The sequence below is a fragment of the Rhinolophus hipposideros genome (genome assembly GCF_964194185.1).
Source record: "Rhinolophus hipposideros genome assembly, chromosome: 26".
In the NCBI taxonomy this organism is placed as follows: domain Eukaryota; kingdom Metazoa; phylum Chordata; class Mammalia; order Chiroptera; family Rhinolophidae; genus Rhinolophus; species Rhinolophus hipposideros.
Genome location: NC_138072.1, coordinates 362,122 through 388,589, shown reverse-complemented (window position 1 = coordinate 388,589; position 26,468 = coordinate 362,122). Strand labels below are relative to the sequence as shown.

Genomic DNA, 26,468 nt, shown 5'->3' with positions numbered 1-26,468 from the left:
ACCCCAGGACCGGCTCCATCCGCAGCCCTCCACCCACCCTTCCCCAGGAAAGCCATCATGGGGACACCATAGACTGCCTGCCTGCCCCTCTCCCCTCGCCCGCCCTGGGACCCCCAGCCCAGCAGACACAACTAGAGACGCCCCCACCCCCAGGTTTGTTTCAGCTCATTTCTTTAATAAGGAGACGCAGCTCATTACAAAATAATTTGACAAGAGATCAGACAAGAACAGAGTCCACACGAGGGTGTGGGGAGCATTGCCAAGCTGGGCAGGGGTGGGGGCTGGCGTGTGTCCACCCGAGAAGGCGAGGTTCCTGGGAGGACCTGGGCAGGTTGGGGTCTGCCTGCCCTGCTCTTGAAACTTTCAGAAAGCAGCAAATCAAGTCTTCAGATGGGGGTGAGGGCAGGGCAGTCATGCTTCTGTGAGGATCGTCCTGGTGAGGAAGGCCAGGTGGGGACCCAGTCACCCCCTCGGCCTCACTGTCTGCCATGGGGGGAGCCCTGTGTCCCCCCGACCCCTCCGAGCACCCGGTCAGCTCAGCCCCTCTGGTCTCCCCGCCCTCCACATCCTCGGAACAGAGCCCCCTGGGTGGCTGTGTGCTGAAGCATCGAGGCTTGTGAGGGGCACAGCCCCCCGGCCCCCGCCACCTTGGCCTCCGGACTCGCCTGCTGGACCTGAGTGCTCACCTCCCTCCTTCTGTGTTCCCAGGACTCAGGTCCTGTTAGGTGAGGGGCTGCAGGCTGGCAGCTACGTGTCACCCTTGGTTTCGCTTGATAACCTGGGACCTTGGGAGCCCCCCGTCGCCCTCTCCCCACCTCTGCCACCAGGCACACCTGGCTGGGCTGCTCTGGGAGCTGACGGGAGGCTGTGTGAAGTGTCCCCTGAGCAGTGCTCGTGCCCACCCCGGGCTGCCCTCTCGGACTGCAGGAGGGAGCGCATGGAGGGCCATAAACCACAGCTGCCTTGTTTCCCCCAGGCGCCCCCTCCATTGCCATCCAGGGACCCTGACCCCACAGGCCCCAGAAAGTACCCCAGACTGTGGCATGCCACCCGGTCCCTGTCCACCACAGCGTGGAGCTGGCTGTGATGGCCAAATCTTGTGGGCGGGGTGGGGCGGGGCCAGCTTGCCAGGACGGCATCTGCTGAGGCGCCACCAGGGCCCTGGACGCAGGCTGAGAGGAGGAAGGTGAGCAGACGTCCCTTCACACATGTTCTGTGGGAAGCCAGTCAGGGAGGGGCTCCTGGGAGGCAGGGGGGCCAGTCTCCAGCAGGAGCCCTTTATGGCTTTTCAGTTAATTCACACGGTGTGTGAAGGAGACACCAGACCCCAAGCTGGACAGAGCTCGGGGCACCGAGGGCCGGCTCTGCAGACGGATGTGCAGCTGGCGGGGACGGGCCCCAGCGTCCCCACAGCGGGCAGGTGGCCTCCCCGCTGGGGATTCCCGCTGGGGCGGGGGGGGGGGGTGGCGTGGGACCAGCACCTGCCATGCGCTGTTTACAGGAAGTTGGGGACATGCACTGAGCGCGCGCAGCTCGCAGACACTACAGACAACCGCCGTCTTTTACGCAGCTACACGCACGTGGAGCGTGAGGTGAGGCTGAAGTGGCTTCAGAAAGTTCTTGTTTTGTTTCACTTAAAAAATAAAGTATATTCATGTGTCTTCAAGTCACAGTGTCCCCTTCTCAATATTGCAGCTCAAAAAGCAGTGAAGTGAAATCCCTGGTGACTAGTCTGGCCCCTGGGACGGAGGGCAAGGGGACAAGTGGTCGTAGGGTCAGCTGCCACGGAAGACGCAGGAAGGCCACCCATGTTGTAATTTCAGACAGATCACATTGAGAGTGTGTCCCAAAGAATGCCCGGGACATACTTACTTACACTCTAAAAGCTCTCGCTGTTTATCTGAAATTCAAAGTGGACTGGGCGTCCTGTATTTTTATCTGCCAAATCTGGCACTGGGTCCTGGGGTTCTGGGTCCCCACGATCAGGCCTTAAGACGCTTCCCTGGCTGCCACCCCAGGGCTCTGAGGAAGGGCTCCGACCAGCCTCTGTGGGACAAGGGCAGAGGGAGGGCAGCTCCAGGCTCAGTCTCTTCCTGCCTTCGGGGAGCCACACACCAGGGACAGCCTCTCTCTGTACGAACGTGAGAGATCAAGGCCCAACCAGGCATTAAAGACTCTCACTTCCCAACCCCAGGAAGTTTCCTCAGCCTCTGCCCGGCTGGAGGCTGCCGTGAGCCCTGCCTCCTGTCCCCTCCTGCTGAGGCCCTGGGTCAGCAAACCCACCAAGCAGATTCTGCAGAATGGTTTCCAGGACCTGACTGGTCTAACCCTACACGGAGGGGCCCCTGAAGAGCCACTTCTCGCTGTCAGCGTGGCCGCAGGCCTTCCCTGGCCTCAACTTCCATCTCCAAAGTCCCCATCTGCCTGTCGTTCTGGCAGAGTTGGTCTCCCTTCCAGAATGTTTCGCAAAGAGAAAGGCGAAGACAGCTCCCAGGCTGTCTTCCAGTTTCTGGACGTGGTTGGGTTTGGGTTTCACGGTCCCAACCCCTTTGTTCACCTGTCCCTGGAATAGGCTGGGGGTGAAAACTCACAGAGCCTCGCTCCGTCCTACTTGGGGCCGGCACCCCAGCTCCCTCACAGCCCCAGAAGGAAACCTGCATGACAGTGAGGGTTCAGGACGACATCCTATAGTTTGGGTGATGCCACCGCTCGGTGGGGAAAACCTACATGTGTGTCCACCTTGCTCACTGTTTACACAGGTGCCTCTGGCTAGGACGGCTCAGCTGGGTCACTTGCCCACCCCAGGACCTCGGAGCCTGGGAGGGAGTTGCTGCCCACACTCATGTCCCTCCTGGCACCGACATTCCGCCTCTCAGCCACCTGTCCGGACCCCTCACGGCTGCTCCCTACAGGTGGGTCCTGGGCGATCAAATCCAGCCCGTCTCCAGGCCCAGGGACACCCGAGCCAGTAAAGTGCCTGCTGGTTCCTTTCCTCCCTGTCAGGACAATGGCCAACCCTGGGCTCTGGAAGGGCTGAACTGGCTCATGCGCAGAGGCCTCCCAAGTGGGAGACGGTGGATTGGAAAAGGGAGGAAGGCTGACTGGAAAGGGGGTGAGATTGACGGGGGTGGGGGTGGGGGTCTACGGTAAGGTTGGGGGGTGCAGGGAGGGGAGGAGTGCCGGGAGACCCTGAGAAAGCACCAAGGTCCATGGCTCTGGCGAGGGGGTAGAGCCCAGTGACCGCTGTGTGCCCTCCGCAGGCCCGACTCCTGCAGCCTTTGCCAGGACCACAGCTCCTCGTCCTTGTCAGGGTCCTCCCTGCTCACTGCTGGGCACACACACGGACACTCGGGCACACGCGCACACCCAGGGTGCAGCAACAAATGACCTCCCAGGCCCCCAGACGGTCTCTGAGAGGCGGGTGTGGCTGAGCCCTCCTTCCCACGCTGTTTCTGGTGGAGGTGTTCCCTCACCCCTATTCCAACCGGAAATGGTGGCAGAGCAAAGACCAAACACCCTTCTCCTTCCATTTAGTAAAATAAAAAGACACTCTGCACCTTGTTTGTGCTGGAGCCTCAAAGCCTGAATCTCTGCAACAGTGTCCATCTGTCTCAGGTGCCTACAGGAAGTGGAGGCGGCCCAGGTGGGGCAGGACGGGAAGTGCCACCATCTTTGCTGGGAAGGAGACAGCGCCCAGGCCCCTGGGGCAGCTGGGAGTGGACAAAGGGCAAGGCCCAGGGGGCTTCATGGATGGAAGAGAGAGGCTGAAGCAAGGGGCCACGAGAGTGGTGCCGGCCTGTGACCATGTGGGGGCTGAAGGTTTGGAAGGGGACTCAGTGCAAATTTGACTAACATATATATGGCTTTTTATCAATGCTGGAGACAAATGGTGACAGGAAATGGGACACGACTGAGCGTGGGGTAGAAACGCTGGCAGGAGTCCCCGGCCACCGGTTTGGAAAGGGACACCCTGACTCTTGGCACCCAGAGAGAAACCCCCTGAGGAGCAGTGGGTGGGCCGTCCACAGAGGCTGCGCCGGGCCGTGCCAGCTGCCCGTCAGCCTTCGGCAGGGAAGGCAGAGGCTTGGGAGTCGGGGGCTCTCAGTGCCCCCACCTACGTTAGCCAGGAAATCTCTGCCATCTGTTCACCATCCTCCCCCTTCTTACCTGGACCTCAGGGCAACTAAGGACCGTTAAACCTTCCTTTCAGTTCTCTGGCTCTGTACAAATGGCGTGTCTTCAGACAGCATTGCTCCACTTAGAAGAGAAAACACAAGCAAAAGCATGATGGGGAATGAGCAAATGATCCGCAGGCCTTATATTCTGCAAAGGGAGAAAGCCTCTCTTTCCCCTGGAGGGAACGGACATCCAGAAGTTTCGTTTTGGTCTGTCTGGATAACAGGTCTTCTGTTTCTTCGTAGTTTGATGTTCACTGTTAACAAGAGGAGGTCCCGGGACTGACATCCCTGTTACATTCTGACCATCTAGAGACTAGTTTGTGTCCACGAATGTCCCTGGAACCGCCCGTGGGGTGACCACAGCTGACAGCGGGAAGTCTGTGACGGCATCAGGGGCTTGGTCCTTGCTCTGGACAAGCCCAGTCTCCACGTCTTGCCTCCCAAATAGCCACCCACGAGGAGGATGGGAGCTCCTGCCCCCCGAGCAGGGACCTGAGCCCTCTCCACATGCTGACCTCCTCTCAGACCATGGACCTCTCTTCACTTCCGGGTCCTCTCTTCCCTCACAGCGTCACTGTCCGTGGCTCGTTCCAGGAACACAGAGAGGTGCTCACACACACGCACACATGCATGTACACACACGTACACACGTACACACATGGAATTTTGGCCACTGTGTTGCCTTCCTTATCAGGAAACAGGAAGTGCTGCCATTTTGTTGGTCCAGAACACTCAAAACAGGAAATGCTGCAACTTTCTGGCAAAAGAGGGCCTCACTCGGGTGACGCGTAAGTGAAGCTGTGCGAGTGGGGACCGTGAGGGCATGCAGCAGGACAGCTCCTGGGACGACGACAAGAGCCAGGCTTCTCTTCGCCTCTTCGGGGACTTGCCTCACAGCCTTCAGAGGGAAGGTGGTGTTTAAAAAGACAAAAAGGAAGGAAAAACGACACAACCACAGACAAATGAAGGAGGAAATGTCTACGGGTGCGTAACTGAGGTATTGATAGCTCTGGGTCTCGTCAGGTCTGTCCCGCGCAGTCGTGACGCTCTGCCTACTTGTTCTTGCCCAGAAGTGCGTCCACCTCCTCCTCGGGCTTGAGCGAGTGCCACTGGGCGATGGGCCTCCGGGGGTTGGCCAGCATGTCGGACCAGTGCCGCAGCTCTGTGCCCGTGGCGTTCAGGCCCACGAAGATCTTGCCAATGGCCTCGTTTTTGCCCAGCTTGTCGTAGTCCAGCACCGTGACCACCACCTGGACTTTCTGCAGGGAACAAAGGACGGGGCCTGGGAGGTGAGCGCTGGGACTCCTCTCCTCCATCAACCTCCCCTCTGGACTGGGGACGGAAAGGCCCTAAGGCTCCTTGCTTCCGTCAGGCTCTAACTAAGATGGGACTTCCATGGGAGCAGAGGCCATGCCTATCGGAAACGAGCCTACATATGTCCTCAGCATGTACTGTGTGCCCCGGGCTCCGTGCTGCCGCTTGCGGGTGGAGGGCAGTGAGGAAGCGTGAGCAGGTGAGTTTCACCTCTAATGAAAGCAGCACACACACGCTCAAACCTTACAGGACAAAATGATGAAGGTTACATAGGGAGGTAAGCACGAGGCTCTAGGGGAACTCAGAGGAGGTGACAGTCCTGCTCAGGTTGATCAGGAAAGCTTCACAGAGGAGGTGATCTATGAACTGGGAGGTGAAGTCACCGGGTACAGGCATAGAGACATGAGTGCATTTGCTGTCAGGAGGTGCAGTGTGAGGCAACGATGGAGGACTGCGGTCGGGAGGTGGGTGGGGTCAGCTAAGGAGCATGCACTCCATCCCTCCGGCCAGCGGCAGGCCTCCTGCAGACGTGGGCCCAGGGCTACGGCTGGGATATTTTACTAGAGAACCCTGGCAGTAGAGTCACTGAAGGAGGCTGGGCCTGATGGCAGGGAGGCCGCCTGGGGGCCTGGGGGTGGCCACTGGGTGCCGGGTCCCAGGTGGGGAGCAGGCGCTGCTGCTCCTCAGCCTCGCTCGTCCTGCCCACAGCTCCCCGAGCTCAGGAGCCTCAGTGCACGGCCCGCCGTCTGTCCCCAGCGTGCTGGCTGCCGCCCCTCCACCCGCCAGCCCTGCTGTCCCCGCGGCCCGCCCAGCACCTGGATCTGCTCGAAGGGGATCTCGAAGCTGAAGGACTCGTTGAAGTACGGGTTCAGAGTCTTCTTCTTCACCGTCGTCTTCTTCTTCTTCAGCCTCTTGCCGTTCTGTGTCAGGTGTATCTTCACGTAGGGGTCTGCGAGGGGGAGCCAGCCCACAGGCCCCATCAGCCCAGGCCGCCCACGGCCCCACGTCCAAAGAGCACAGTGTAGGCGTCCAGTTCAGGCCGGCAGCACGCTCCCCACTGGGTGACTGCCAGAGCATGGCGTCGGGCCGTCCCCGAGCCTGTCAGGGTGGCTGGCTGCTGTCGCTCCTGGGCGGTGGGGAGGGGGGAGGGCTGCGAAGGGACAACACACCCACCCAGCCCTCCCAGCTTTGCAGACGAGGAGCCGATGCCCACAGAAAGGACGCCATCTGCCCAAGGTCACACCATGGGTCAGTGACAGGGCTGGGCTGGCAGCCAGACCTGCTGCTTGGAGCCCAAGCACCAGCTGCTTCTCAGGAAGGCAGGGCACAGGCAGCAGGACGTCCACCTGGGCTGTGGGCCAGCCCCACCCAGAGCATTCCCCTCCCCAAGCCCCAGAGCCTGTCCTAGGGAGCTGTCCCAGGTTGTGGAGGCGTCTCAGACAGAGTCCTGTGCAGTCCGACGCTTCCCCGGGAGAAGGAGAATCCTGTCGCTAAGACATTGGGGGATCTTTTCTTCCATGGCCCCCAGGGCACGCAGGGGAGCACAGAACGGCAGCTCAGGGGGGTCGGGGGCCCTAAGAGAAAGGGAGGGGCTGGGAACCAGTCCCCTGCGGCACGGTCCTGCCCGCAGGACCCACAGCTGCTCAGAGACACATCTGTCCCAGGGCGGAAAGCTTGCGAAGCTTCTACCCGCGGGGCTCCGGAGGGGACTGGCCCTCTGGTGCCACCCAGTGGCAGCCAGAAGCTCTGCACGTACCTGACAGGCCACCCACGTCCATCTTCTTCAGGTTCTTGGCCTCCAGAATGCAGACGGTGAGCTTGCCAGCCGTGGGCACGTAACGCAGGGAGATGCAGATGTCCCCCAGCTTCTCTGGCTGTTCAGGGGAGAAGCGGGACCCCAGGTCACCCCACCGTCCCACTGCCTCTAGCATGGCCAGCCCCAGGTCCCCGAGACTAGCAAGCCCAGCTCCCTCTGTCCTCAGGCCCCAGTCTGTAAAGGCTGAGCAGGTCTCTCAGCTTCTGACCACCCCCACCCCCACCCTAGGCCTCCTGCTGCCACTCAACGCAGCCCCCGAGGGTGACAGGTTGACATGAGGAAGCCATGGCCTCAGGAGGCTGGCCCGTGGGTGCAGGGAGGACAGGCTGTGGGCAGGCGTGGGGGAGTGGGGCTGGGGGAGAGGCACAGGTGTGGAACCCAAGCTCTCGTGTCCCAGGGCCCTGGACACTGTGCCTCGGAAGGAGGCCTCCAATCCCTCAACTGAGAGGGCTCCCTGTTGGCCCCTGTGCAGAGCTAGGCGGTTGTCAGAGCACTTTGCAACCCTTTCCCTGTTTTTGTCCCTGCACCTCTTTCACGTAGACAGGGCAAGGATTTCTTGTGACCAGTGAGAGATGGAGGTTCAGAGAGGTGGCGAATGTGGGGGGCGGCAGGACGAGTGCCGGGCGCCCTGCTCCTAAGCTCTCTGCCCCTAGACACCCTTCAATCACTGCTTCTCAGTGACGGGCACCTCACCCCCTCTGGGTCAGGGCGCGGGCCCTTCCTCAGACACCGGGACCCCCAGCTACGGAAGGATGTCTTCGTGTCTCTTCCCACCCGCCCACTGCCCGGCACACGACGGGGGCTTGGACGAGACTAACAGCACGCCTGGGCACGCAGCAGGCGCTCAGTAAGGATCTGGTAAGTGAATGAATGCTGTAGTAGCTGCTGACAGCACAAGTCCCCGTGCCGAGTATCCTTTAGAACAACTGTGGGCTTTCCTTGTGGGTAAACTGAGGCAGAGTCTGGCATCACTGGCCCCAAGTGACAGAGGCGTAGGAGTAATGAGAGCCCCTGCGGCTGCCAACACCTACTGGACGCTATGTGATCTACACAGACGGTTCGTCCTCAACTGCAGAGACCGATAAAGACCCTGTTCTGAGGAGCCCTGGGTACCCCTGCGGGACCTCCCGTGGCCCCCGTCCGCTTGTCGCGCCTGCCTCGGCTCTCACCTCCTCCTTCTCCCCGCCCTGCAGGTCTCGCCACTCCTCGATGGGCTGGCCCAGGTCCACGGTGTTCATGGGCACCTTCACCTCGCCGATGATGTCATGTTTGGAGAAACGGTCAAAGTCGTAGATGGCCATCACCAGGGTCTTGCCCCCCAGCTCCTGGTACGGCACCTGCCGGTACAAACAAGGTCGGAGAGGTCAGGCCACCTCGTGTGCGCCCAGGGCTGCCATGGGCAGAACCCTGGGCCCGGCTCTCGTCCTGCTGCTCACAGGACTCCTGATGAGTCTGCAGAGACAGACAGGAGAGCCCGGGCTCTCGGGGAGCGGAGCGCGGCTGGGGTGGCCCACTCCTCCTGGAGGCTGAGCAGTGACCTCACGTGAAGGTCACAGTCCAGCCAACCATGGCTCCAGACAGGGCTGGGTCCCTGGCCTTAGGGCCGGCTGAGGACCGAGGACAGGTCTGCAGGACGAAGGTGGGATGGGGACCAGGAGGGAGCCGGTGTCATCCTCCAGCCCTCGTCACCTTGAAGGTGAAGGTTTCATTGAAGGCAGGGTTCAGCGTCTTCCGATGAACTTTGGTCTCATATTTCTTCTTCTTGTCTGGAAGCAGGAAGACTTTGACATATGGGTCTGAGGTGCCCCCCATGTCCAGAGCAGGCAGTTCTGCAGCCTGCAGGACGCCAACGGTCAGCTGTGAAATAAGCGAGGCAGGGCCTGAGTCTCAGGCTGCTCCAGCCACGCCTCCCCAGAGAAGGGTGCTGGGAAGCCGGGGGCAGGCTGGAGCTCGGCACCGAGACTGGTCCCATGTCCATCCCCAGGAATTCGGAATGACACAGGGGTCACTGAAGTTGAGTAGGCAACTGATTTGCCCAAGGTTGGCGGGCAGCTGGACGGCAGAGCCCTCCTGGGCCAGGGGTGTCCCCAGAGCCAGGGCTGGCAGCCCACTTCACCCCCCAACCCCCACCTCTGCTTGGCCCTCCAGCCCAGCCCCACACACCTGATTGGCCTGAAAGTCGTAGTCCAGGGAAAACTGCAGTTTCCCCAGGTTCTCCGGCTCCTTCTCCTCCTCTCCCTCCCCTTCTCCCTCTGTCAAGCCTGTTTCTGCATCGTCATCATCCTGTGGGGGCTGCAGGGGGAGGAGGGACGAGTTAAAAGGAGAGAACAGAGCAGCCTGGCTTGGCACAGGGGCTGTGGGGGGAAGCCAGCCCTCTCTGCAGACCCTGGCTCAACGTTGGGTGTGGCAAGGGGAGACGTGGGGCTCTGGGTGGACTCGGGACCTTAGAGACTCTGCCCTGTGTCTGGTTTGGGGGTACCTCTCCCTGTGAGGCCCAGCGCTGTGCCAGATGCCCCAGGACTTCTCGAGGTAGGGGTGTCTCCCTTGTTAGCCCCTCCCTAATACCTCCCCCAGCCCAGGCCCCGCCTACCAGAGTGTGGTCCAGGCATCCAGGAGCAGGTGAGTCCACAGAGGCGGAAAGGGAAGGAAGAAATGATGTAAGAGCAAATTCTGCAGCTCAGACTAGCGCCTGAAGTCCCAGCCACTTGGGGAGACCAGGCTGGGCGAGGCCTCAGGCATTCTTGGAGTCCCCGCCCCCCCCACGCTGCAGGTTCCTTTGGGACCCCCCACACATATACACACACATGCACATACACGCATGCACAAACATACAAAGGCCATTTTGCTCCTCGCCTGGCTGCTTCTTGAGATCAGACCCTTCCCTCCACCCTCCAACCTCCACACTCCACCCATATCAGTTCCTTAGGTAAAAGATTTCTCCCAGGCATCCCAGTGGGGAAAAGAGAAGCCCACGGGAGCCTCTGTAAACGTAGAAGGAGAAGCGAGGGCACCCAACACATGCGTGAGTAAACCAAGTTCCAACATGACTAGAGGTGTTTCCACGTGGCCCGTGCTGCGGCCTCACCGGATCCCCCTCCCCCACTGGACGATTGTCCTTCCGTCCCTGGGGCAGAAAACCACAGGTGGCCCCAGTGTGGCCCCGGGTATTGCGGGGTCTCTCTCTCCTATATTTTGTCCCACTGCCTCTTTTGAGGTCATATATTGTTATCTTCCTGTGCCTTCGCACGACGGGCCCGCGCTAGCACAAGTGCCCCCACACTGCGGGCGTAAAAGCGGAGGTGTGGCCCGAGGGCCGGGCTGTGCTACCTGCCCCCCTTTCATGTCCTTCATGTTCATGGCGTTCTTCATGCCCTTGCCCTTCTCCTTCTTGTTCTTCTTCTTCTTGCAGCAGCACTTCTTGCATATGCAGAAGCAGCAGGTGAGGAGCAGGAGGCCGGCGACCACGGCGATTGCGATCAGTGCCCACGGAGGTACTGCCCACACGGAGACCCGGGTCAGCATTGCCCCCGGAGGTGCTGCCCCCAAGGCCCACACTGCACTTTTAACCCCACACTGTCAGAGATCTGCGGGTAGGTTGCCTTTTCATTGACACCTGGCTCTTCCCTTAGCTGCTGCCTTGGGGACACAGCTGCTACTAGCCAGGCAGTGACCAAGGATGAGCCAGGAGGAACCACTGTGGCTGCACCGGCTGACCATCTCTGGAGAACCGGCTGGTATTGGAGGGAAGGGGTCCTCCCCACACCGGGCAGAGAGAGCCCGCAGGCCCGCCCTCCGCTCCGCCTCCGTGGTCCTCATGCACCCGCTGCCTGCGTGGGGCTGCTCCCTTTATGCGGGCCTCTGCTGTCTCCCACACAGCCTCGGCCAGGAACTCCGACAGCAGGGGCCATTGCAACCCGCGAGGCTGTCCATCCTTATGCTGTACAGCTGAGACGCTGTAGCTGATGGAATGCTGTATTCCCACTGTACTTAAACATACATAAAGAAAGCACTAAAAGTGGTTTCAAAGTGCAACTGGGAAACTTGAATAGTGATGTCTGTTTCATAATTTTTCATTTCTTTTGCTTGCATCTTTTGCCAGTTTTCTAAATTTTACAAGAACTTTTTTCCCTGGGGAGTTCGGGGCACATAATGCTCCCCTCATTATGCCAGTCCACACTCCCCCATTCCTGAAGGGGCTCCCCAAATAACACAGCCTGGAACCCAAACAGTAGGAAAGAACTCAGCCAAACCCACCCCAGCGGCGCCCCCGTCCCCCCACCACAGGAACACTCACAAGGGATCTTGCTCATCTCATTGAAGAATTTCTCCTTGATCTTTGCAAACATGTCCTCCTTTGTCTCCCCAGCTCCCCCACTCTCAGTGGAGTTGTCCACTGGCCCGGCTGGCATTGTGGCTGTGGTGGTGGCAGGAGCCACCACGGGCTCCTGGTTCCTCTTGAAAATGTTCCTCATGTTGGTGGGGGGAACAGCTGTGGAGGAGAGGGGAAGGGGCCAATGAGTAACCCAGGGGTCCCGCCCTTCCCACGTATTCTGGGCTCAGCAGACAGAGCACCTGCTGTCATAACAGACCTACAGCCGGTCCTCAACCCTTCCAAAGAGTCCTCACTCAGGCTGTAAGGCCCTGTCTCCTCCATGCCTGTCGCCAGGTACCTCCTGCACACCTTCACTGCCCCCTGCACGCCCTCACACCCGCTGCATGGCCTCACGCTCCCCTGCACGGCCTCACATGCCCCCCTGCACGGCCTCACTCCCCCTGCACGCCCTCAAACCCCCTGCACGGCCTCACACCCCCCTACACGGCCTCATGCCCCCCTGCATGGCCTCACATGCCCCCCTGCACGGCCTCACGCCCCCCTGCACGGCCTCACATGCCCCCCTGCACACCCTCACACCCGCTGCATGCCCTCACACTCCATGCACACCCTCACTCCCTCCTGCATGTCTTCACACGCCCCTACACCCTCACACCCTCCTACACACCCACACACCCACCAGGCACCTGCTTGACTCTGAGCCTTGGCACCTGATGTTCCCTCTGCCTGCAACACTGTTCCCTGTGGATTTCCACACAGCTCAAGGTCTAGCTCAGCAAGGTCCCATGTAATGACCATACCTGCACCTGCAACTCCAGGACCCCCAGCACCTCCTCCCATCCCGTTTACAGCACGCATCACCAACACCCTGTGTATTTTGTGTCTTCTATTTGTTGTCTCCTATCGCTAGAATTTAAGCTCCATGAATGCAGGGACTTTGGACTAACACATAAGAGGTGCTCAGTCAGTTCATTCTAAGGAAGGGATGAATCAGAGGCTCTTATCTGTGACACCTATGCTCTCCAGACCACTTGTGAACATTTGTGTCACCAACCACTTCTCCAGCACTGAGGTGTGTGAAAGGACTACCTACTTATTGCACCAGAAGCCAAGGAAACAAAGATATTTGCCAACAATTCTCGAGCCTCCTGTGGGAAAGAGGCCCAGAGAGATGAAGTGAGTTGTCCCAGGCCACAGAGCACGTGGTGCCGGGACCATGCTGGGCGCAGAATCCAAGTCTCTGGGCCCCAGGTAGTGACCGCACGGCTGCTCCTTGCCCAACAGCACAGCTCTGTGGCCAGAGGGCTCCTGTGTCTGGCAGGGAGGAGACAAGGAGAGCAAAGAGAGAAAGCCAAGTGCTCAGGGCTGGTGGCTGCCCCGGCTCAGGCTGCAGTCCTGGGGAAGGCAGCCACTGGAAGGCTGAAGATGATAAATGGCCTGGGGCTCCAGCCACCCCAGGACAGAGCAAGCGCCTTGTGAGCTCAGAATCCCCGAGCAGGGAAGCGTGAAACAGAGACATTAGGCAGCGATGGCTGCAGGCCCCACAGAGCCCACCTGCTGGGCTGGTGGCACCTCTAGGAGCAAATCCTGGTGAAGAGCTGAGGAAGGTCCCGTCTGTCCCTGGTGAAACCCCTGGGGGGCCCATTATGACGCAGGACCCTTGCCAGGCGCCTGCTCAAGCCCTGTTCTGTGGGACAGAAGGGGGCCGAGATCCTGCCTTTAAAAGCTCCCCATTCACTCTAAGGCATGTGGCCAGTGGCCACACTGGAAAACGAGGTTCAAAGAATTCGGAAAAACTTCCCAGGGGAAGTAAAGTTCAAGACCAGGTGGTGGGAGTGAAGCGGGCATCAGGCCACAAGGCCGACCGCACAGAGTCCTCATTTATCCACCAGAGGAGGGCACTGATATTAGCTCCATTTCAGAGATGAGGCAAAGTCCACTAGTTAAGAGACCTGCCCGACGCGTCAGCAGAGAATCAAACCTGTTTGCCTGAATCTCATCACCTGTCCTCCCCACCTGCCCGCTCTGTCAGGGCTGAGGTTGGGCAGCTCGGCCTCAGGGAGAGCCCAAGAAGGGCTTCCCCCAAGAGTGGGAGATGGGGCTGCAGGAGCAGAAGTGCACCAGAAGCTAAGACCAAATAGGTGCCCCCAGCAGGCACCCCTTCCTCCCCAGCCCACCGCCTGCCGTCCACCCGTCTGTCTGACCAGTGTGGCCGCATGGCTCCTCAGTGCCTGCGCTCCAGACTCTTCTCTGTTGTCCAGGCAAGGCCCACCTGTCGGCCAGCCCAACCTCTCCCTGCGGAGACACCGAGGGCCATGCCTCCCCAGGGAGCCCATCCAGAGCCTTTGCGTCCCCTTTACTTCAAACACCCGAGATGCTCAGAACCTGGCTGCAGGGTCCACACTGACCACAGCCTGTCCAGTGCAGAGGGCAGGGCTCCGACGAGAGGCAGGGATGGCGTGAGATGGCCTCACACACGCACTTTCTAGCAAGTCCTGGAGCTCTGCTCTGCTCTGCTCATGGTCAGCCCATGTGGGAGTGTCGTGAAGGCTGAGGTGCTCAGAGCTGTGCTTTCTGGGAGCAGACGAACAATGACCTCAAGAGAGTGTGTTGGTCAAAAATCACTGTGCCCAGGAGAGGGCATAACCTCTGTAGGGGGTGGCAAATACACATGGCTGACCCTGAACGACGTAGGGTCAGGGCGCCAACCCCTGCGCAGTCCAAAATCCACGTATAACTTTCGACTCCCCCAAAAGTTAATGACTAATAGCTGACTGTTGACTGGAGGCCTTAGCGATGACATAAATAGTCGATTAAAATGTATTTTGCATGCTCTATAAATTATATACCGTATTCTTATAATAGAGTTAGCTAGACAAAAGAAGATGTTATTAAGAAAATCATACGGAGGGTGGACGGGTGGCTCAGGTGGTTGGAGCGCGTCCTCTCAACCACAAGGTTGTGGGTTCGACTCCCACAAGGGATGGTGGGCTGTGCCCCCTGCAACTAACAAGGGCAACTGGACCTGGAGCTGAGCGGCGCCCTCCACAACTAAGGCTGAAAGGACAACAACTTGACTTGGAAAAAAGTCCTGGAAGTACACACTGTTCCCCAATAAAGTCCTGTTCTCCTTCCCCAATAAAATAAAAGAAAGAAAATCATAGGGAAGAGAAATACCCGCATGTAAGTGAACACATGTTGTTGGAGGGTCAGCGTCTTACGCATGCGCAGAGGGTGCGGGGTCCAAGGACTTGGGATATCAGCTGTCATTTCTGGGGAGGGGAGCTGGGAAGGAGTGGGTGCCCAACATTTCACTGCGCGCCCTTCTGTATGTTGGATTTTAAATCCCATGAAGATTGCTGCCTGTCCCCTCCCCAACGCCACAGTCCTTCAGACCAGGAGCTTCTGAAGTCCCAGCCTTGCCACTAGGACCTTTCTCCTCACCCAGAGCCCACCCTGGGCCCCATCCCGCTTCTCCCCTGACGCCCCACTCGCTCCTGCAGCTGGCTTCCAGGCTCCCCTGCGTCCTTCCAGATGAGACGCCTCCAAAATATAGGATCCTGACCCCACATCAGAGACCAGTGAGTGTGCTCCCCGTCCCCCACCAAAATCACACACACTCACCACCAACTCACCCCAAACCACTGAGCAGGACATGGGGGCCATGCTGTCCTGTGGACCGTCTGCTCAGACCTGTCCTCGGATAATGCAGGTAACGCAGGCGGACAGCATCTGGCTGTTTGCCTCTCCCCACCTGCACCTGCCAGGGCCACGGTGACGGTGACGAGACAAAAGGGGCATCAGCAGGATGCCTGTCACTGGGCGTGGCTAACAAAGACCAACACTTACGGTAAAGCGTATGCCTTTGTATTTTGTACCCATGCTCCAGTCCAACACTGGTCCTGGCGGACAGCGGACGGAATTTTAGTGAATTGACTTCTAGCTCAATCTGAGAATGAATTGCCTACCTGTGAGCTCCCTGCCCACCAAGGCCCGGTGAGCTTCTGGTGTCAGAGCAAGGTGGCCGCTGCTCACGGGTCCAACACTGCGGGTTCTTGACCAGCTCTGGGGAAGCAGCTGACCAGGGTCCTGGGGAGTTGGAAAGTCCTTCCCAGTGTCTAACTTCAGTCTCCCCTGCTGCAATGCCGCACACTTCCCTTTTCTTGCATCTAGGCTGAGCTTAGCAAATCCCAGGCCCTCTGAGAGAGGCCTGAGGCTCAGAACCTGAGGGCCAAGTATCGCCTGCTTCCTCACTCAGGGCTATGCGTAGCCTTGGGCCAGCTGACTAGCCTCACGTCCGCGAGTGAGGGTGGCGCCTACTGCCTGAGTCGATTGAGGAGGCTCCCCAGTCAGGCCTGTGACCCTCAGCACCGCACACTTGACATGGACGTTTCTCTCTGAACCTAGACTTTGAGCGTGGATATTTTTAAATCACACAGATGAAGCGCTGGGTTGTGACAGCTTGGGGACCCTGCAGACAATGTAGAACAAAGCCCTTGTTGCAAAAATGAAGACACAGGCCTCCCTCAAGTCGCACAAATAACCTGCTGAATGGTGGCAGGGCCCTGAGCTGTGCAGACATCCTGTTGTCTGTCACCCTCCTCCATCCCAGCAAGTCCCACAGTCCATGCTCGTCCTCAGACAGCTCTTGTGGGGTGCAGGGGGCAGGGACGTATTCCCTCCCCTCTGCCACCGAAGCTGGACCACACTTCACCTGGGTGTTGGAGCCCCTCCTCCACCCCCTGCCCCCAAGAGGAGACATGTGAGCACCTCCATGCATCCCACCAGTTGCTGACTCACTGTCCAGCTGCCTGGCCGCAAACAGCCCAACTAAAGGGCTCCCTGTGCCGCTTGCCTGCTGCATTCCCTCCTCCTCACCCCCAGGCCCTCACAGGAGTCCCCCTGCAGGGTGTCCCACACCATCACGCAGAGTCTCAGGGGGTGGGGGGCGGTGGCAGGATGCTGGGGAGCAGGCTAGGAAGTGTGGGGGTCCTGAGTGGATCGGTGACTGAATGGGAACACAAGGAAGCTTGGGGACCAGCCGACACCACTGTCTGCTGTAGGTTACGGGAAATGGGGTGCAAGTTAGGCTGGGTGTCTGCCCCCAAAGTCATGGGGCCTTGGGGGACCTGAGTGTGTGCGAGGGTGTGAGGCACAAAGGATGGGACCATGGGGGCTCTGCCCCGGTCACGCTCTGGAGAGTTCATGTGACAGGCTTCGATGGGTCCCTGCTCTGCCACAAGAAACGCACGGAACTTCTAGCATGGTCCTGTCAGCCTTCTCACCAGACACACATCTTCATTGTGAGCTAATAACCGTTAAAAATTGATGCAGCTTCTTGCTGACTAAACGTTACAAGCTTTGAACACAGCAGCTCTGATGAGCCCTGTCTCACGCAGGGACCAGGGGCTGCAGGTTTAGCTGACAGCAAATGCCGGTGTAATGTGAGTATGTGTGAGCCTGTGTGGGGGTGTATGTGAGCGTGCAGGTATGTGTGAGCGTGCAGTGTGCTCGCGTGTGGTTGGGGAGGGAGGAGCTGGGCTGGGCGGCAGGTGCCCTGGTCGCTCAGGGAGGCAAGTTGGAGACACCTGGGCCCCGCCCCTCCCTCCATGGACCCCGCCCCAGCTCCTCCCTAGGCCCCGCCCTCCCTCCCTAGGCCCCGCCCTCCCTCCCTAGGCCCCGCCCCTCCCTCCCTAGGCCCCGCCCTCCCCCAGCCCCGCCCTCTCTCCCTAGGCCCCGCCCCAGCTCCTCCCTAGCCCCGCCCCTCTAGGCCCCGCCCCTCCCTAGGCCCCGCCCAGCTCGCGGGTGCCCCCTGTTGTCCAGGGCCCGCAGCGCCCAGCCCCACCGGCCCCAGCACCGCGGGCCGAGGGCCGCTCCGCACAGCTGGGCACCGACAGAACCAGTCAATGCTCAGACCCTGGAAAGCGGAGCCGCAGGCAGCGACGCCCATTTGCCGAGCGACGGAGCAGAACACACGGCCGCGAAGTGCGCCGCCCGCAGCGCCAAGGCCAGGCCCGCGCCTCTCCTCTCAGGCAGACAAACCGCAGCAGCGGGACACGGAGGCCCGGAGAGGCTACGCCGCGTGCGTGGGCAGCACGCATGCAGGTGTGGACGTGGCTGCACAAGCATGTGTGTTCTCGGCCACGTGTGGGAACGTGAGGAGTCGCGTGGAGATTTACACGAGCGTGCTGCACGAGGGGCGGGCAGAGGAGCCCTGGGCTTCGCCCCTGGGAGACAGCAGTCACTTCCCCAGGGGCCAACACAGGGGGAAGTGCCTGGTCTCCCAGGAGCGGTGACGCAGGCCCCGGGCACACGCCTCTCCTCCCTCAGCGCTCCGTGGAGCTGGCTGCGGCCAGGCTGACGGTGCGCGCAGGCCACGTGTCCCCAAAGGGAGCACTGCAGCCCTCACTGCCCGTCAAGTGGCTCAGCTCCCCGACCATGAGGGCTGCGGTCTGGTCAGGCCCCACCACGCCGGCCCCGCGGAGCAGCAGGTAACTGAGAAGCGGGGTGTCTCTGGCCACTGCACCCTCCCCTCCGGCAACTACCAGCTCTCAAGCCCCAGAGCAAAGGAGACGCTGACGCTGGACGCCAGCCTGTCAAGGCCAGGCGCCCACACCCCAGGGGCTCAGTGGTCACGGGTGTGGGTGGGCGCCGCTGTCTGGGACAGGTCAGCAAGAGGGAGATGAATGGCAGCCTGTGGGTGGGCTCCTCCCTCGGGCTCGTCCCGCAGGAAGGGGCGTGGGGCGCTCAGACCTCCCAGAGCAGGGAGGGCGTGAAGGCTGCTGCTCTAATCGGTGAGGGACACACTCAATGAGGGCCAAGAAGACTTGTCCAACCTTGAAAGTAACCCTGGTAAGTTCAAGTGTCTAAAAACCCATCCTCTCCCCAGTGTCGGGCCCTGGGCTGAGTGCTGGGACTGGAGATGAGCAGAGCTCAGCTGGGTCCCCAGGCAGCTGACAGGAAGGAGCCACCGCAGGCCATCAGATGGCGGGGCCCAGGCTGCTCTCAGCGGGAGAGGGGGCCAGCACCTGGGAAGGGTCAGTGAGAACGGGGCCTGTCCCCTTCCTCCCAGACACTGGCAGGCCCTGGGGAAGACGCGCTTGCTCTCTGAGATGCCCATTACCGCCAGCACTTCTGACAGGCCGGAACTAAAATGGGTCACGCAAGTCCCGGGGGTACAATTATATTCCCCAAAGAAGCCGACTATCCTCCGCGAGACCTGGGGGCAGGAACGGACACTGGAAACAGGCAGGAGGGCGGGAGGGCAGCTATGTCCTCAAAATGCCAACAGGCTGGAGGAGGGAAGAGGGGCAGGGACGTTCCAAATTGGAAAGTCCCAGTGTGCGATTCTACACAAGTCCAACCTAGGACGCGCAGTGCCCCTGAGAGGGAACCAGAGGGGGTGTCTCCAGCCACTGTACCCTCCCCTGGCCAGGTGAGGCAGATGAGCGAGTGCCTAGCCTCCAGGCTGACGACCTGGCTTCGAGTCTCGGCTCTGCCCGGGTAGCCATGTGAGCTAGGGCAGGTGGCTTCTCCATCTGTGAGGTGTGACTGCGAATGGGACCTGCCTCCTAGGGTACTGGGGCCCAGGAACAGTGTAGGTAAATGTGACATGACGCCGATGTCCCATCCCCAGGGGCAGACCGGGCCAGAGGGAATGCAGGGGAGGTCGGTAGCCTCGCCTGATAAACATCTGCGTCCACCCGAGCCTTCTGAGGCGCCTCTCAGGCCTTTGCACTGCCCCCAGCTCCCCCTGCCTGTGTCCACTCACTGCCAAGCCTCCCGTCCAGACTGCCCTCCCGGACACTAGCCCTGTCCATCGCTCAGCATCACGGCCGCTTGGGCTGCAGCTGCTGGGGCTCCATTTGTTCTGGTTTCCAAGTTCTCATGTGTGGGATCTGACCTGGTCCCCCCACAGTGGGGGGCAAAGTCTGGCTGTCCCTCCTCCAGCCACCGTGCCCCTTGAGCAGATGCCAGAACTGGGAGGCACTGAGGCCATCCCACATGAAGCCCAGCCATCCACGTGGCGGATGTTGGGCTGTGGCTCTGGGAGCCATTAGCACAGGTGCCAGGGAGACAGTCACCTGGGGAGAGTGTGATGGGCAGAGGAAAAGCAGCACTCAGAGGGTTCCCAGAGTGGTCAGTGGTGACGAGCGGGGACACTGGAGCTGCTTGTACAGGAGGGCACAGCAAGACTGGGCACTGCCCAGTCATACGTCATCAAACAGAGAAGCGAATGTGCGAAGAAAGAGCAGGGAGCTGACCGGTGGTCAGCACCCCAGGCTGGCACTCACACCTGCAGCCTGCGTGCGGGAGCTGGCCCCAGGACACTGGTGGGAGGAGGCCAGCACGGAGCTGCCAGGCAGCATGCCTGTGACGCACAGAGACTCCTGCTGGGGACCACGGGGCAGAGGCATGAAGGACTGGGGGGCTTCCTGGAAGAGGAGCGCTGGGCCAAGCAGGGTGTTCGGGGTAAGTCTGACACCAAGTGGCCTCCTGTCTCCATACCTGCCCTCAGATGAGCAGCCGGAGGATGGGGGGAGGGGCAGCGGGTGTTGCTTGGCTGCTGGCTGGGGACTTGCTGGCTGACAGAAACCTTGGGCAGTACTGTCATCCTGAGACCCTTAATCTGGTTATCAGCTACTGTCCACAGGTCAGCCTGGTACCACCTGCCACCCCAGAAAGGAGGCAGGGAGGGCGGGGACAAGAGTGCTCAAACCAGGTCCCGAGTTTCCTGGCAGCTTTTCCCTGGCTCCCTGCACTGCCAGGGGGTGGGGGTGAGGCTGCCACTTTTGCCATCCCAGGGACACTTCACCTCAGCCTGTCTGGGCCAGAGCGTCCTGCCACCCTCTGCTCTCTGCTTGTACAACACAGGCCAGGTCCAGAAGCATCCTGCCACCTTGTCAAGGCGCCTTCGGACACACAAACCTGCCATCCCTTTTCCCAGCCAAATGAGGAAAAGCAGACACAGAGGAGATTTGGCCCAGAGCCACCCAGGTCCCCGTGGCCTTGCAGGGAGAGTGGCCCACCAGGAGGAAAGAGGGACAGGCCAGGCCGCAGACAGGAAGCCTGCATGTCACGGAGCTGAGACAGGAGGTCCATGTGTGTGCTGCAGGCCCGCTGGCTTTTTCAGACCATCGTCTACCTCGTTTGATCCCGGAGCATCTTGGGAGAAATGAGGGAGATGGTCATCTTCCTCCCCATTTTCAAATGGGGCACTGAGGCACAAATGGGGCACAGGAAGAGCCAGGCTGCCGGAGGCCTCGTGGTGGAACCACTGGATTCTAGGTCCTTCTAAACAATACGGTCACATAGCTGCCTCACCCCACTCCCATGCTGTTTCTTTATTGGCAAAGTGTCCCTTTCAGGTACAAGAATGGTAGTGACAACAGCTAAACCTTCACAGCACAGTGCCGGTCCTGGTTATTCTAGAGCCTGATACATACATATTAACCCATCAACACCCCACCAACCCTGTGCTGTAGAAACCATTGTATTTCCACTTTAAAGATGAGAAAACTGAGGTATCAAGTATTTAAACAACTTTGCCAAAGGTCCGCAGGAGCTGGGACCTGAACGGGGCGACGAGGCCAGGCGCTGGGGGTGCGGGCTGTCCACATCCCACCCCCAGGAAGCCCAATGCCTACGGGGAGCTGGGCTGTGCTCAGCTGGCCCTGCGCGCTTGCCCCCCCAACCCCCCACTTCAGAACACAGTGCACAGGGAGCAGGCAAAGAAGAGGAAATGAAAGATAACAGAACAAAGGCAGGAAAAATCGTTCACAGCCTATCTTGACCTGCCAAGCGCTTTCCTACATCCTTCCCTGGGCTGGGGGCCCAGATATGCAATTCTTTCTCACAGCTTCGGCGGGAGCTCGGCTCACCGTGCCATCTGCTCCATGGCCAGAGCCCAGAGCCTTTGCAGGCCCCATTTCTGCAGCGGACGTGTCAGCTCTGAACAATGAGGGGGACTGATGAGGGAGCAGGGCTGCTGGGAGGGAGGGCAGGGCGCTGGGCCGAGACACAAAGGGTTATTTAATGCACCAAATGCAAAGGCTCTCTCAGGGAGGCAGCAGCCCTCAGCCCAAGTCAGACGCCTGTCCTTTGGCACAGGGCAAATATTGACTTTCCTTCACTCAGCGTTGCCAGTGGAACTGAGAGGAGAGGCTGGCAATTGTCCCCTTCCCCTCAGAGGGCTCGGCTGTCAGCAGGGCTGGCAGACACAGGCCACGAAGGCTCTGGCCCATCAGTCCGCGTCTCCTTGGGCTAGTACCTTCATTTCCTTGGGCCTCAGTGATCCAATCTGCCAGATGGGAGTGTTGGACTTGGACTGGATGACCTCAGCGTCCAGGTCAGGAGGTGCCCCCCTCTCGGTGACCCATGGCCCTGCTGCATTGTACCTGGCATCCTGATCCTAGCAGACGTGACAATAACCGCTCCGAGCTTAGCAGGGAGAGTGGACAGGGTGCGGCCCCATCTCAGGGGCAAGCATGCTGTGGTACTGGGCACGGTGCTCCCCTCTCTGAGCCCGTTTCCCCATAATCAGAATCAGGACTGGATGACACGAGGCCTGAAGACCCCTTTCAGCGGCCCCTGCTGTGGCTCCAATCAGCCCTTGTCCCCAAGACCTCATTGTACAGCCGTCTCCTCACAACAACCTTGCATGGAAAGCGGTCACGCCCGGGTTCGCGCTCCCTAATGCCCAGGAGCCTTCCGGTAGCCTTCGTGCTTCCCTCTGACAGGCTCCCACTCAGCCTGCAGCCCCTTGGCGGAGCTTCTGGGGACACGGCCGGAGCATGCAAACTCCTGATGCCCACAGCCACTGGGCAGCGGGAAGAGGATGCAGGAAACTAGGGCTCTGTCCCCACCCTTCCTCTGACAGATTGGTGATATTATTCCACTTCACAGATGAGTAACTGAGACTCAGAGACATTAAGTAACTTGCCAGAGTCACACAGCTAATAAGGAGAGAGAAGCTGGACTTGTCTGCCTGCAAAGCCACTGCTCTCACCACCAGCATTCTTCCTGAGATGAGATGTCACCTCTCCCCAGGCTGTCACAGGACTGTGCCCAAGGGCAGCGAGGCCCAGATGACTTCCAGAACCTCCTATCCACTCCACCTGCCTCAGGCAGCGGAACCAACAGGTTGGGAACTGATCGATCTAAACCAACCTTGAACTTCGTAAATAAGGAGGCCTAAGGTCTCAAGGTGCATCTGGGGTACCCCAAGTCGGGGTGCTGCCACCCCGCGGGGACCCTGGGAGTCCCAGCCTGAGAGCTCCAGGCAGTTCCAGCCTCACCCACTGGCAGCAGCTCATTCCTGCAAAGTGCCGAATGAGCACAGGTCCTCTCTCAACCACAGAAGAGAGCAGGTGGCAGAGAGAGAACGGGAGAGCGGGGAATAGGTGTGGGGTGATAGGAAAATGGAGCAGTTTCTTTCTGTCCCATGAAGTTTCTGCTGTGGAATGCCTCCACCAGTCAGGGGGAGAAGGGGGGGGGGGAGAAGAGGGAGAGGGAGACAGAGAAAGGGAGATGGAGGGAGGGAGGGACAAAGGGAGGGGACAGAGGGAGGCAGAGCGGCTCCCCACTCTGCAGGGCTACTTTGGGGACGACCTGCAAGTCCACAAATCTTCTCCTGCTGCCCAGGGCCACTGTCCAAAGAGAGGTGCCTGCTGCCTGCTGCCAGCCCGTACTGTCATTGTCAAAGCAGCTGCCATGCACTGAGGACGCAGAGGGCTCGGCATCACACTAAGCATTCTACCACAACCTTAAAATACCACCACTATTATCATTTCATTTTGACAAGTAACTGAAGCTCAAAAATGCCAAGTAACTTACTCAAGGTCACATAGCTCAGAGCCAGCAGCTCCGCCTGAGGACCGACCCCACGTGTGCAGGGCCTGGATCGTGGCCCCATTCACACGGAGCATTTTGTCTCAAGGTGTCTCCACTCTGGGGACAGAAGTGAGGGGGTAGTGCATTGGGAATTCCTGGAGGCCACCTGCCCCATCACCCTGCCAAGCCCACGTCCTGCTACTCAGACCCCAGCCCAGAACTTCAGCCGTGAGGGTACCCAGTTCAACCCTGTCAATGTCCAGGTGAGAAAAAGAAAACCGGGGCACGCCAATTGCAGGCAGAGACTAGAACTAAACTCAGGCCCCCTACCTTACACCCGCGCTCTTCCCACAACCGTCAGCCCCGTGCCAAGCGGCTGCTTCCCCTCCACTGAAGACTGGGCCCTCAGCGCAGGAGGACAGTGCCACAGGCTGTGGGACGGCTTTCTAATCACCATCCGGTCAGCTCATCCCGGTCTGAGACCAGGGACCTCTCAGGGGCCAGGTGGCATGACCTTGGGAGGTCCTTGACCTCCCCTGTTTAACTCTCTGGTCCCCAGCTGTGTCTGCAAATGTTCCCCCAAGGACTGCCCCTGCAGAGAATGTGCAGTCTGGGAAGGTGGCCATTGATGCCACCACCGCTAGAGGCTCTGAGAGTGGGTGAGCAGGCTAAGGGGCTCACAACCCTGCTGCCTTTGGGGGGGGGGGTTAGTTTCCCCAGAGGCCAGGTGACAGAAGGAATGCTGCTGGTGAGTCTGCACCCCATCCAACCTTTCAGTAGACCTCACCTGCATGCTGGGGCCAGCAGGTGTCAGGACTGGGACAGGCTTCTGACACCGTACATTCCAAACCCCCATTTTCCAGATGGAGATACTGAGGCCCAGAGGGGTAGGTGTGCTGTCCGAGGCCAGGGCTGACCGAAAGCTCCCGGACACCTTCGGAGTGCTGCCACACACAGCTCTGCACTGCCACCCCCTCCCCAGGAAGTGGACGTGGCGTCCCCCCCACCCCAGAGTGGCCAGCGATCAAAGGTGGAGAATTCCTAAGCACCCAGGCTGGGGGCAGGCGCGCCCGAGGGCTGGTTTACCTGACCATCCTGCCCCCACCTCGTCCCCATTCCTCCTCACCACGCACCTCCATCACCGTGAGGTTCAGAGTTGTGCAGAGCTTGTCCAAGGTCACACAGCAAACTGAGTAGAGCATGCGCTCTTACTGCCCTGTGGCCCCTTCCCCCACCCCCCACCCCGCTCTTCCCAAGCTCTGCCGCGGGCCAGGGTCCTTGGGCCCCAGCTTCCTCCAGTTCACCCAGCTGCACCGGTGCTGGAAGATGAGAAAGTTTCCAGGAGAGGAAGGGGCGTAAGATGCCTCTGCCCATCGCAGCCCCGGACGGCTGCGGCAGAGCTCGGGGCGCGGAGGGGAAGCGAGCTCCGCGCACCGCCAGGCTCCCCCGCACGCCCAGCTCTGCGCAAGGGGGCTCGAGGCTCCGCGTGGGCCCTCCGGTTCCTCCCCACAGCGGCGGGGGCGGGGGTCGCAGGTGCCCCGCACCCACTTCCCCCTCCTTCCCGCGTTCTCAGCTGCGGCGCCTTGGCCTCTGCGCTGCCCCGTGCCCCTGTCCCGGGCTGCCGCGAGGAGAACCCGGCTGAGGACAAAGGGTCCCCGGGATCATTCGGGACCCCTCCCCCGGGACCAAGCGGGCAATCCCCTGCAAGTAGATTTCCGAACGCAGTCCCCGCCACGCGCTCCGTCCTGCACTTAGTTTGTTCCGCTGTGAGCGCCGAGCCCGGAAAGTCCGAGTGTCCCAGTCTGGCGACCCTGCGCCCGCGCCCCAGGCCCTCGGGGTTGCGCGCAGGCTTCGCCCAGGACCAGGACCAGCGGCGGCCCCGCGGGCGCCCCGCCCGGCTTCTCTTACCCGGGACGTCAGGGCGCACTGCGGCCTGGCTCGCGCGGGGCGCGGAGGGCGGCACGGCCGGGGTCCCCTCTGCCCCTGCCCGCCGCCGGCCGCTGCGGCTCCTCGCGCGCGCTCGCTCGCTCTGCGGTAGTAACAGCCCGAGCCGCTCCCCCGCCGCCAATTGACATGCTCCTCACATCCGCCTGCACACGGCGCGGGCCGGCCCCAGCAGGGCGATCCCCGCCGCGGGCGCGCGCGCCCTTTCCGCCCGGGACGGCCGGTGGGCTGCAGGACGGGCGGCAGGGGAGGGGCAGTGGGTGCGAAGGGGACGCGGGTGGGGGACGGGTTCCAACGGGCGCGCCCCTGGAGAAGTTTGGGGCGGCGGGGCCGGCTTCGTGCCCCCGGAGCCCGCGGGGCGATGCGGAGGGGTCCCCACCCTCTCTGTTCTCTCCTGCGACACCCCCCCCCGCCCCCGCCGCCCACCAGCTGTAGGAGCCTCCGGGTGCGGGGATTGGCTGGGGGAGGGCGGGGGGGGGGCAGCCGGCAGGAGGGAGCCGATTTGCTTCAGGGGATACGGATGAAGGTTTCCGGAGTCGAGAAAGAAAAGGAAAGGGAGGGAGAAGAGGAGTGAAACAGACAAAGGGCAGAGTGTGGAGGGGTCGGGGAGGTGGGGGCTCGGCTCGGAGAGCTCGGTCCCCAAGGGTGCAGTGGCTGGCGCCCGGGGCTCACCACGGGCCTCTGGGGAGGCGGGGTGTCTGCCGCGCAGGAGCCCACCCGAGGTCGCCGCAGGGACCCAGCCCCTCCCCCCTGCGGCCGCAGCACGGGGAGGCCGGGCAGCGCGGGCGGCGGGTGGCGGGGGCACTGCCAGCCTGGGTGTGCCTCCCCGCCCCCGCCTCAGGACCCCAGCTCAGCGGGGGGATTTCTGCAGGTGCCAGGCTGCCAGCGCCACCCCACCCTGCCCCGTCCCCTCTGCTCCCTGTTCGCTCCAGTTCTTCATACTCAGAATCATGAATCAAGTTCGGGGTTCAAAGCAGAAAGTGACAACCCCCACGTGAGTGTGTGAGGAGGGCCTCACTCGGGGCTTTCCACGCTGCTGGCCCCCACCGAG

At 60.8% G+C, this 26,468-nt stretch overlaps 1 protein-coding gene across 3 annotated transcripts in view; it reads right to left on the bottom strand.

Moving 5' to 3' along the window:
* Nucleotides 1-161: 161 nt before the first annotated feature.
* Nucleotides 162-26,468, bottom strand: part of SYT2 (synaptotagmin 2) — a 49,217-nt gene continuing 22,910 nt past the window's right edge. Inside the window, exons 1-10 of one of the 3 annotated variants that reach the window (XM_081039332.1) lie at nucleotides 25,382-25,536; nucleotides 11,603-11,797; nucleotides 10,636-10,802; nucleotides 9,472-9,591; nucleotides 8,998-9,165; nucleotides 8,478-8,645; nucleotides 7,249-7,366; nucleotides 6,308-6,441; nucleotides 4,168-5,437; nucleotides 162-433 (exon numbers count right to left, since the gene is read on the bottom strand). In XM_081039332.1, coding sequence (XP_080895458.1) covers nucleotides 5,231-5,437; nucleotides 6,308-6,441; nucleotides 7,249-7,366; nucleotides 8,478-8,645; nucleotides 8,998-9,165; nucleotides 9,472-9,591; nucleotides 10,636-10,802; nucleotides 11,603-11,780 — 1,260 coding nt within the window. In that variant the 5' untranslated portion in view covers nucleotides 11,781-11,797; nucleotides 25,382-25,536 and the 3' untranslated portion in view covers nucleotides 162-433; nucleotides 4,168-5,230. Of the gene's footprint in view, nucleotides 434-3,846; nucleotides 5,438-6,307; nucleotides 6,442-7,248; nucleotides 7,367-8,477; nucleotides 8,646-8,997; nucleotides 9,166-9,471; nucleotides 9,592-10,635; nucleotides 10,803-11,602; nucleotides 11,798-25,381; nucleotides 25,537-26,468 lie in introns of those variants that run through there. The other 2 variants (XM_081039331.1, XM_081039330.1) reach the window with 2 other exon arrangements.